Here is an 11387-nt window from a genome sequence, read left to right as displayed (position 1 = left end):
ATATTACTACAGAAGAAAAAGAACGTTTGTTTTCTTTTTTCTTTTCTGTTTTTGGACCATACCTCGAAGTTCTATGGGTTTATCCTGGTATCTGTGGTCAGGGTTCATGCCTGGTGAAGATCAGGGGACCATATTGGTGTCAGAGATCTTTAACCATTGTATTATCACTCCAGCCCACAAAAATATCATTTCTTAAAAGGATTCTTTTATAATAAGTGGGGCTCATTGTTGAGAGTTTTGCTTTTCATGTTTCAACCCTAAGTTTGCTCTAAAACCATAAAAAAAAATAACAATTATAGGGACCGGAGTAATAGCACAGTGGTAGGGCATTAGTCTTGAATGCAGCTGACCTGGGACAGACCCGGATTCAATTCCTGGCATCCCATATGGTCCCCTGAATTTGCCAGGAGCGATATCTGCGTGCAGAGCCAGGAGTAACTCTGAGTGCTACCAGGTATGACCCAGAAACCAAAAAAAATCCAAAAACAAACAAAAACACCCCCCAAAAACAATTAAATGTGAAAATTATTTTTGAGATATTTACTATTAAAATAACAATTTGTATACCTTGCAAAAGAGATCAATTATAGCAGGTACAGCATTCCTTAATTTCATGGCTGCCACGTGCTCAAATAATTTTAGTAATATTTTCAGAGCAGGCTGGATAAAACAACAAAAAAATTCAACTTATTTCACATCTTCTTTTAGTACACCTTAAGTTTCTCAAATTTGTTTATGCTGAAAAACGTAAGTGTCTCTAGAAAGTATACAACAAGTAAATTTTACATCTAAATTATGGGATCAATATAAAAAATTAAGAATATAAAATTTTTTGGGGGTTACTTACCACTATTTTAATGATTAGGCTGAGATTCACTACCTGAAATACTTCTTTCAATAAGCTGTGTTTGAGTAAAGAATTTAGAAGGTCATTTAGTACTTGTAAATCGAAGTGTATACCTGGAGGAAATTTTCTGTAATATTCCATAAAAATATTTACTGAAAGTAAAAAAAATATATTAAGTTATTTTCTACTTTAAGATTTTTTCTATATTTATAAACTAATACATTTTTGAACCTAGTATCAGAAATATTTAATAAAAATTAATTATAACAAAAGTTTAATGGTCATCTTTGGGGGGTCACACCTGGTGGCCCTCAGGGGTTACTCTTGGCTCTGCACTCAGGAATTACTCCTCGCAGGCACAGGGGACCATGTGGGATGCCGGGATTCAACCACCTTTGGTCCTGAATCAGCTGTGTGCAAGGCAAACACCCTATTGCTGCACTCTCTCTCCAGCCCATAATGGCCACAAATTTTAAAGAAATCCTGGCATATTAGACACTAACCTGGGGGCTAATTTGTGCTATTTATAAAAGAAATAGGTTCAAACTTCTTCATAAATCATGGTCCCAATATAAAATCTTGGGAAGCTATAATCTCATGTCTTTTAGGCCATGTCCAAGCCACATAAAGGAAACTGTACAATTGGGGTTGGGTATAGAGTATTTTGATATATGAGTTTGACATTCTTTTCTTTTTTGTCTCCTAATTCACAATACAGACCAGGCAAAGGGCCTGTGTTGAGGTGTATATGGTGTATAAAGTTTGACATTCTTGTTCAAACCCATGTGGCTATACTTTTCATTCTAGTTATGAACATTCTATTAAAAACTATAAGATTAATTTCCTAAAAGAGTAATTTCAATTTATTTACTTGATTTTTATACAACACGACCATTTTTCCCACTAATTTTACTTATTAAGTGAAATTACTATTTTTTATCATTCCAAAATTATCAAATGTCAAAATCTGTAAACCTAAATTGAAACTGTTTTATTTCATAAATTATTTTATTTCTATCAAAAATATTTAACTTGGTGTTGCTTATAGAAGTAGCTAATAATAAAATTCAATAGCAGAATGAAAAATTAATGCTTAACTTTAAATATAATGCAGTATATCATGATTCATATTTATTCTGAAGATTATTTATGCTCAACTGATTTTAATGGCAAAACCCTAGTTTAGTCACTTGCACTGCCTATGGTCCCCTAAGCACAGAACTAGGAATAAACCCCTTAGTATTATGAGAATAAGCCCTGAGGTATGTGCTCCTCCCCAACAAAAATTTTGTGGTATATATATCAATATGAAATATTACTTATTAGGGGCTAGAGTGATAACACAATGGTAGGGAGTTTGCCTTGTACATGGCTGAGCCAAGATGGATGTTGGTTTGAATCCTGGCATTCCATATGGTCCCCTGAGCCTGCTAGGACCAATTTCTGAGTGCAGAGTAAAGAGTGCTGCTGGGTATGGCCCAAAAAACTAATGAACAAAAGAGAGAGAGAAAGAAAAAGAAAGATAACTTATCAGAAAAAATAGAAGTTGTAGAGTTTTGCTTACTAATTATAATTTTTTTTCTGTAAGATTCAATGCTGTCCCTAAAAGGATATATATGGTGTTTTTCAAATAAATAGATCAAACACTACTAAAATTCATATAGAATAAATTTTCACAAATAGCTAAAACAATCCTTGAAAATTTCCCCAACTTCAAACAATACTACAAAGTGGTAGTAAATAAAATGTTATGGTATTGGAATAAAGACAAACCCTCAGATCTGTGGAATAGAATGGAATATCCTGAAACACTGAATATCCTGATCCCTAGGTATAAGTTAATTTTTGATAAAGGAACAAGAAATATGAAATGGAGCAAGGAAAGCCTCTTCAAGTGGTGCCTGAAAACTGGTCAATTATGTACAGGAAAACGAACTCAGACCTTTTTCTAATTCCATGAACAAAAGTTAAATCTAAATCGACTAAAGACCTTTATATCAAGCCTGAAACCATAAGGTACATGGAAGTAAACATAGGAATTCTCCATGATGGTGAAGCTAACGACAGCTTCAAGGATGAAATACCACTCACCAAGCAAGTGGAAACAAAGATAAACAAATGGCATTACATTAATTTAAGAAGCTTCTGCACTTCAGTGGTAACACCTAATCTTATCCACCAGGCCAGAAAATATCAAAGGCAATAATGACCAGGATGCAAAGACTGCCCACAGAATGGGAGTAATTATTCAGCCAATATCCATCTGATAATATCTAATATATCAATGATCTAATATTAGATATTATATATTGGTATATATTGATATCTAAAAACATCCAATCATATCCAAAAACAAGAAAAGATGAACAGAAACTTCCTTAAGAAAAAAATACAGGGGCCGGAGAGGTGGTGCTAGAGGTAAGGCATCTGCCTTGCTCGTGCTAGCCTAGGACAGACTTTGGTTCGATCCTCTGGCGTCCCATATGGCACCCCCCCAAGCCAGGAGCAATTTCTTTTTTTTTTTATTAAATTTTTCTTTTTGGGGTTTTTGGGTCACACCCGGCAGTGCTCAGGGGTTACTCCTGGCTCCATGCTCAGAAATTGCTCCTGGCAGGCACGGGGGACCATATGGGACGCCAGGATTCGAACCGATGACCTTCTGCATGAAAGGCAAATGCCTTTCCTCCATGCTATCTCTCCGGCCCCAGGAGCAATTTCTGAGCGCATAGCCAGGAGTAACTCATGAGCGTCAAACAGGCGTTGCCCAAAAAACCAAAATAATAATAATAATAAAAAGAAAAAAGAAAAAGAAAAAGAAAAGAATACAAATGGCTAAAAGGCACATAAAAATATTCCACATCTTTAATCATCAGGGAGATGCTAATCAAAACAACAATGAGGTATCATCTCACACCACAGAGACTGGTACACATCAAAAAGAACAAGAACAACCAGTGCTGGTGTGAATGTAGGGAAAAAGAGACTCTCATTAACTGTTGGTGAGAATGTAGATTGGTTTAACCTTTTTGGAAAACTATATGGACATTCTTTTTTTTTTTTTTTTTTTTTTTTTTTTTTTTTTTTTTTTTTTGGGCCACACCCTGTGACGCTCAGGGTATATGGACATTCTTAAAAATTCTAGCAATTGAGTTTCCATTCTACTCATAATACTGGAAACAATTCAAAAGTGCCTGAGAAAAGATGAGTGATCAAGAAACTATGATACACAGTGTCCCATAAGGTTCCCCAAGCCAGGAGTGATTTCCATGCGCATAGCCAGAAGTAACCCCTGAGTGTCACCGGGTGTGGCCCAAAAAGCAAAAACAAAACAAAACAAAACAAAACTATGATACATCTGTACAATGGAATATTATGTAACTGTCAGAAAAAAAGTCATGAAATTTGGTTATACATCGATAGATATGAGAGTATCATGCTGAGTTATATGAGTCAGAAGGAGAGAGATAGACATAGACTCATTATCTGCAAGATATATTTAAAAAAACCCCAAAACAATAGAAATGATGGGTGGGAAGTACAGTTAAAACAAAGAAGATACCACTATGACAATAACAGTTGGAAATGATCACTCTGTACAGGGACTAGAAATTGAAATGAAACAAAGTGATTTGCATGATACCCATTTAGTAATAGCATTGCAAACCATGGTACCTAAAAAAGGAGGGAGGGAGGGAGGAAGAGGGAGAAAGAGAGAGGGAGAGACATAGAGATGAGAGACATAGAAATGAGAGAGAGAAAGAGAGAGAGAGAAAGAGAGAGAGAGAGAGAGATGCTGGTATCTGCCATAAAGGCAGGCTGGGGTAGGGAGAATAGGAGGGAAACTGAGGAAATTGGAGGTGGGAAATGGAACACTGATGAAGGGATAGGTGCTGGAATATTGTATGACTGAAACTCAACTATCGACAACTTTTTAACTTTGTATCTCATAGCAATTACAAGTTTTTTTTTCTGTCATTTATTCTCAGCAGGTTTTGTATTTCTAGAAATTTGTCCAATTTCTCATTAGATTTCTAACTAGCTATGCAGAGTACTCTACAGTCATTTTTCATGTCTGTAGAAGCATCGTCTTCCCCACTTTCCTTTTCTTTTTTAGTGAAGCAAAGTAGTTTTTATAGAATGCGCTTTGCTTAGAAAGATGTGAAGAGAAAAAGAAGGAAAATATATGTTTGAGAACTTAAGCTTCTTCAGAGTAGAAATAAGGAATCAAAGAGAGACAAACAAGCTAGTTATGTGTTCAAGGGAGATCATGAGCTTGAAGAGTAAGTTCACACCTTTTTATTTTTAATTTTAGGAATTTGAATCTTTCTTGGACAATTTAGCTAGAGGTTTAATTTTTCATATTTTAAATTAAAAAAATTATTTGGGTGTTACTTATTCCCCTATTTTGAACATGCATGAGATCATTCTTTGTTCTTCACTCTCTGACTCATATCACTCAGCATAATATTCTCCAGACCCACTCTTGTGTCAACAAATTGCATGACTTCATCTTTTCTTACAGCCCAGAAGTATTCCAGTCTGTATAAATAGTTTAATTAAAAAAAAAAAAGACACACAAGAGATGGGACCAGAGAGATAATGCAGAGGTTAAGGCACTAGTCTTGCATGCAGCCAACTCTAGTTTGATTCCCAGTTCTACTTATGGTCCTCTGAGCACCGTCAGCGTCAATACTTAAACACAGAAACACAGAACCAGGAGTAAACTTATGAGGGAAGTACAAATCAAGACAACAAGAAGATAATACCTCATACCAGTGAGATTGGAACTCATCAAAAAGACCAACCAACATTAGTATGAAGGCAGAGAAAAAGGGACCCTCATTCACCGCTGGTGAGAATGTCTACTGGTCCAGCGTTTTTGGAAGACATTTCTCAAAAAACTAGGAATTGAGCTTATGTAAAGCCCAGCAATTCCACTCCTAGGAATAAATTCCAGGCACCAAAAACACATGTAAAAAAGGCATCTGCACTCCAATGTTCACTGAAGCACTAGTAACGGTAGCAAAAATCAGGAAATAACTCGAGTGTCCAAAAGAACTGAGAATCAAACTAGAGTTGGCTGCATGCAAGACTAATGCCTTAACCTCTGCATTATCTCTCTGGTCCCATCTTTTTTGTGTCTTCTTTTTAAATTACACTATTTAAATGATCATTTCTTTAAATAAAACTTATGGAAAAATACATTTTTCTAGTGAACTAATACACTGTATTAGTTCATTTTTATATACTCTAGTAGTTTACCAAATGGATAGAAAATTTTATGTGTAAATTCAAATATAAAACAGATGAGGGAGGACTTAAGAACAAATAGCTAAAGTACTGCATAGAACTTAGAAGTCATGGTAAACAGACTCTAAAGAATAAGTGTAAAATGAAAATGAAGTCGAGAATATCCAGTTTCTAAGTGATGTCTTCAGAAAGATTTTAAACCCGTGATGGCGAACCTATGGCACGCAAAGGCCTTGCAAGTGGCATGTGGGAAGGTCTCCAATTAAGATATGTGGCGTGTGCCGCATAGTTTTTAGATACTAAAATCTTGTTATTAAGGTTTAATTGACGTGCTGGCACTTTTGAGGAAATTCTTTGGTTTTAAGCGGCAGTTAGGGCACTTGGGCTCAAAAAGGTTAGCCATCACTGTTTTAACTATAATCTTATTTTGTCTTATACATATAAAAAGTATGTGTCATAAAAACACTAGTAAGAGGTTTATAATAGAGTAGAATTATTTTTTATTTCATTTATTTATGTTTGGTTTTGGGTCACACCCAGTGGTGCTAAGAGTAATTCCTAGAGTGGCTCATGGGACCAAATAGGGTGCTGGTGTTAAAGCTCAGGGGACCATATGGGGTGCGGGGGATCAAACATGGGTCAAGCACAAATAAAGCAAGTACCCTACCCACTGTACTATTTGTCTAGTCCCTTGAATTCTTTTTATTAGCTGAAAGTCATGATATCACTTTTAATCTTTTCTAACACAACAGCCAGTCTAATGTAACTTACTGTCATAATGAAAGTACTAAATTTATTTTCAAATCTTAACAGCAACACTGTTTTAATTTCAGTCTCATACCTGCACGTTGTAGCAAACACATTTCATCGATACTTATATATTTCTTAAATACATCCATGCAAACCTGCAAGTCATGAAATATGCAAAATTACCTTTTCATGATTTATAAAAACCAAAAAAAGTTTTAATATAGTTTAATTATAAAACTAAAGCAATGAAATAAAGTTGATGCTGGATTAACATTTGTGATGAACATCAAATTCATTATAAAAGTATTATTTACATGACTCCAAGTCCAATAAAGATTGCCTTTTTTTTTTTTTTTTTTTTTTGGTTTTTGGACCATACCTGAAGACACTCAGGGGTTACTCCTGGCTATGCACTCAGAAATTGCTCCTGGCTTGGGGGACCATATGGGACGACAGGGGATGGAACTGCAGTCCGTCCTAGGTTAGCCACGTACAAGGCAAACGTCCTACCACTTGTGTCACTGCTCTAACCCCCCAATAAAAGATTCTTAAAATGGGTAAAAATACTCACAGAATGTAGACTTTTATTATCAGCAAAGGATTGCTTAACCAGAACTTAAAGGATGATAATACAAAGAGCTGATAAGGATGTGAAGCAACTGGTATTTCTCAATATTTTTCATAAAAATATTATTTGGAAATATGAGAACTGTTTGATCATTAAAGAAGGAAAAAATGCTTATTTATGATTCAATGTTCCAGTTAAACATGATCTCACTGTAATGTTTGCATATATTCACCAAAAGAGATGTAGAATACTGAAAGCATTACTATTGCAATTATCATTCAGAAGTCACCCAAATGTCCATATTATTTTTATCCACAGGATTCTGATATAATCACATAATGGAATATTCAATGTTATAGAACAATGAGAAAGAAATGTCTACAAGTAAAAAAGAAATCTGAAAGAAAAGCTAGAAATGAAAGATTACAAGCTGTATGACTCCAATTACATATAACAAAAAATAGGCAAAAACTATATTGTTAGAAGCAAATTTAAATTTAAACATAATAATAACAATTTCTCCTTCAAAGATTTTTACAAATTTTACCTTTTCATCCCCTTGCTCAGGTACATGAACAAACTTGCATAGTGATCGCTCACAGCCACGCAATGTATTAAAATGAAATCTGCAGTATTTATGAGGTATCATCAATCCTAGAAGCTTTTGAAACACCTAGAAAATATAAATGTTTAATAAAACCAAGTGAGAAAACATTAAAACAATCAAAAACATTATAAACCCAAAATAATAAAAAATAAAAATGCTCACTGACTTCCAAAAATTTAAATTTATATTTCAAAAATAATAAAAATCAGGATCAGAGAGACAGTATACCAGATAAAATACAGGCCTTGCATGCAGTATCTTAACCAGTGCTGGGTTTCAATCCCCAGCACCATATGTGACCACTTCTGGCCCCTGCCAAGAGTAATCCCTGACAGCAGAGCCAGAGTAAGCCCTGAGCACTGTTAGGAAAACAAAACAAAATGAAAATAATGAGACATCAAGTTATTTGGTTGAATTATGGCAATTTCCTTTAGAGTAAGATATTCCAAGATGACCACCTTTATCTTTCCCTTTTGGTATATTTTTAAAAAATAATCTTTATTTAAGCACCATGATTACAAACATGTTTGTAGTTGGGTTTCAGTTATAAAAAGTACACCCCTTTTCCTTTTGGTATTTTTTATGTAAATAATTTATTTAGGCACAATGGTTACAAATGATTGTAACTGGGGTTCAGCCATAAAATGTACACCCTCCTTCACCAATGCAACTTTCTCACCACCACTGTCTCCCCCATTTCCTACCTCCCTCAACCCACTGCCTGGCGTTGTATTTCTCTATCATTGTCATGGTAGTTGTTAGTGTAGTTATTTCTTTAACTGCACTTATCACTCTTTGTGATAAGCTTGTTATCATGGGCTGGTTCTTCCAGCCCTCATCTCTATTGTCTCTGGGTGTTATTATTATACTGTCTTTGATTTTTCTTAAATCCCACTGATGCATGAGACTAGTCAAAGTTTATCTCTATCCCTCTGACTTATTTCACTCAACATTATAGTCTCCAAATCCATCCATGTATAAGCAAATTTCATGACTTCATTTCTTCTAACAGCTGCATTGTATTCCATTGTAGAGATGTACCAAAGTTTCATTAGTCACTCATTTGTTATTGGGCACCTGGATTGTTTCCAGATTCTGGCTATTGTTAAATAGTGCTGCTATGAACATAGTGTTGTGTATGTAAATATTTTAGGGGATTATTATGTTACTGACCCTACCCTGATCAGTGATTGTGCCCTACTCTAGGGTGTGACCTGGCATTCTGCCCCCACCCTAGGGTGGTACCTGATTCTGCTTCCACCATTGGGTGGTATCTGATTCCACCATTGGGTGGTACCTGATTCTGGGGGATAAAAACAAGGGTCTGTGGAAGGCGAGAAGCTTTTTGCTGGAACTTATGCTGAGTCTTTGGACTTCAGTCTTGTCCACTGAATAAAGCTAATATTTCCACAAGCCTGACTGTCTGCGAGCTGTTTACCTGCCATTTCACCTCAGAACCGTCAGCTAGACAGGGTGGCAGACTCGTGCTCCGAGCTGGAGGGGAAAGACCTCATCCTCCATCCCTCCATCAGTCAACCTCTTCAGGAGCTGACTTGCAACACATAGGAGTGTAGAGGGCATTATTATATTGTGTTTTTGTGGTCCTAGGGTATATCCTTAGGAGTGGTATTGCTGGATCATATGGTAGTTCAATATCCAGGTTTTTTTTTTTAAAGAATACTCATATTGTTTTCAAAAAAGGCTGCACTAGACAGAATTTCCACCAGCAGTGAATGACAGTTCCTTTATCCCCATATCTATACCAGCAGTGTTGTTCTCCTCTATTTTATCTCTAAGAATCATTACACAAATGGTTTTTTGTTTGTTTTTTGGGCCACACCCATTTGATGCTCAGTGGTTACTCCTGGCTAAGTGCTCAGAAATTGTCCCTAGTTTGGGGAGACCACATGGGACGCTGGGGATCGAACCACGGTCCTTCCTTGGCTCTAGCGCTTGCAAGGCAGACACCTTAACCATAGCGCCACCTCTCCAGCCCCCACAAATGTTTTTTATTCTGTAGTTGTTTAAATATATGCTGGTCCCTGAGTGTATACATATTTAGGAGTGTGATTTCTTTCTGTTGTACATATCCCTTAATTGTTAAATGTCCATCATTGTCCCTTATAACTTTTTTATGTCTAAAGTCTGTGTCATCTAAAATTAGTATGGCCACTCCAGCTGTTATTTTTTTGTTTTGTTTTTTTTTGGGTCACACCTAGTGGCACTCAGGAATTACTGCTGGCTCTACACTCAGAAATTGCTCCTGGCAGGCACGGAGGACCATATGGGATTTCAGGACTTAAACCACCTTTGTTCCTGAACTGGCTGTGTACAAGGCAAATGCTCTACTGCTGTACTCTACTGCTCTACTGCTATCTCCGGTCCACAACAGCCATTTTTAAGGAAGTTATTTGCTTGAATTTTCTCCAAACCTTTGAGCGTGAGTCTATTTATTCTGGGCTATTCAAATGTGCTTCTTGTACGCCCCAAAACATTGGAGAGTCATCTTTTTAATACATGTTGTCACTCTGTGTCACAGGTGCATTGATGTTGAGAGAGATGATTGTCATGGAATTTTGTGTCATCTTTAGGTACGAGTTTGGTATGTCTTGTGGTCTGTCTTACCTTTAAGTAGATCTTTCAGTTCATCCTTTAAGGCTGGTTTTGATTCTGGAAAATTTTTAAGCTGTTGTTTATCCGTGAGGCTGTGTATCTTTTCTTCAACCCTGAATGTTAAGTCTGGCTGGGTGAAGTTCTCTTGGCGATGTGTTCTTTTTGTTGAGTTTTGTCACTATATCCTACTACTGCTTTTTGTTGTTGTTTTGTTTTGTTTTTGGGCCATACCTGTTTACACTCAGGGGTTACTCCTGGCTATGTGCTCAGAAATCATTCCTGGCTTGGGGGGGGGGGAACCATATGGGATGCTGGGGGATCAAACCACTGTCTGTCCTAGGCTAGCGCTTGCAAGGCAGATGCCTTACCTCTAGCACCACCGCTTTGGCCCCCCACTACTGCCTTTAGCCCTTGAGGGTTTTTGTGACTAGTCTGTCGTAAATCTTAGGGATGCTCCTTTGAATGTAAATTTCCCTTTTTATCTTTTTACTTTCAGTATTCTATCCCTATCTATAGGGATGTGACATTGTGACAAAACAGGATGTGTTTTGGGGTGCTTTTCTCTGATCTCTTTTGGCTGGTACTCTTCGGGCATGTAGGATTTGTTTGCATGTACTCTTTAGCTCTGGGAGTATCTCTGTGATGATGTCTTTGATTATTGAAACTTCATGGGGTTTTTCTTCCTGTGTCTCTGGGATTCCAATACTTCGTATGTTGATTCTGTTGAGTTTATCAAAGACTTCTATTTTTGT

The 11387-nt window shown here is 36.5% G+C and overlaps 1 protein-coding gene across 1 annotated transcript in view; it reads right to left on the bottom strand.

The window, feature by feature from the left end:
• The window catches only part of TOPAZ1 (testis and ovary specific TOPAZ 1), a 91649-nt gene that overhangs the window by 42327 nt on the left and 37935 nt on the right, over positions 1-11387 (bottom strand). Inside the window, exons 8-11 of the mRNA XM_049777675.1 lie at positions 7963-8088; positions 6939-7002; positions 848-999; positions 568-660 (exon numbers count right to left, since the gene is read on the bottom strand). Coding sequence (XP_049633632.1) covers positions 568-660; positions 848-999; positions 6939-7002; positions 7963-8088 — 435 coding nt within the window. The remainder of the gene's footprint in view (positions 1-567; positions 661-847; positions 1000-6938; positions 7003-7962; positions 8089-11387) is intronic.

The sequence above is a fragment of the Suncus etruscus genome, chromosome 7 (genome assembly GCF_024139225.1).
Source record: "Suncus etruscus isolate mSunEtr1 chromosome 7, mSunEtr1.pri.cur, whole genome shotgun sequence".
NCBI classification, from domain to species: domain Eukaryota; kingdom Metazoa; phylum Chordata; class Mammalia; order Eulipotyphla; family Soricidae; genus Suncus; species Suncus etruscus.
Note: the sequence above shows the minus strand (reverse complement) of the source record. Positions and strands in the feature narration are given on the sequence as shown.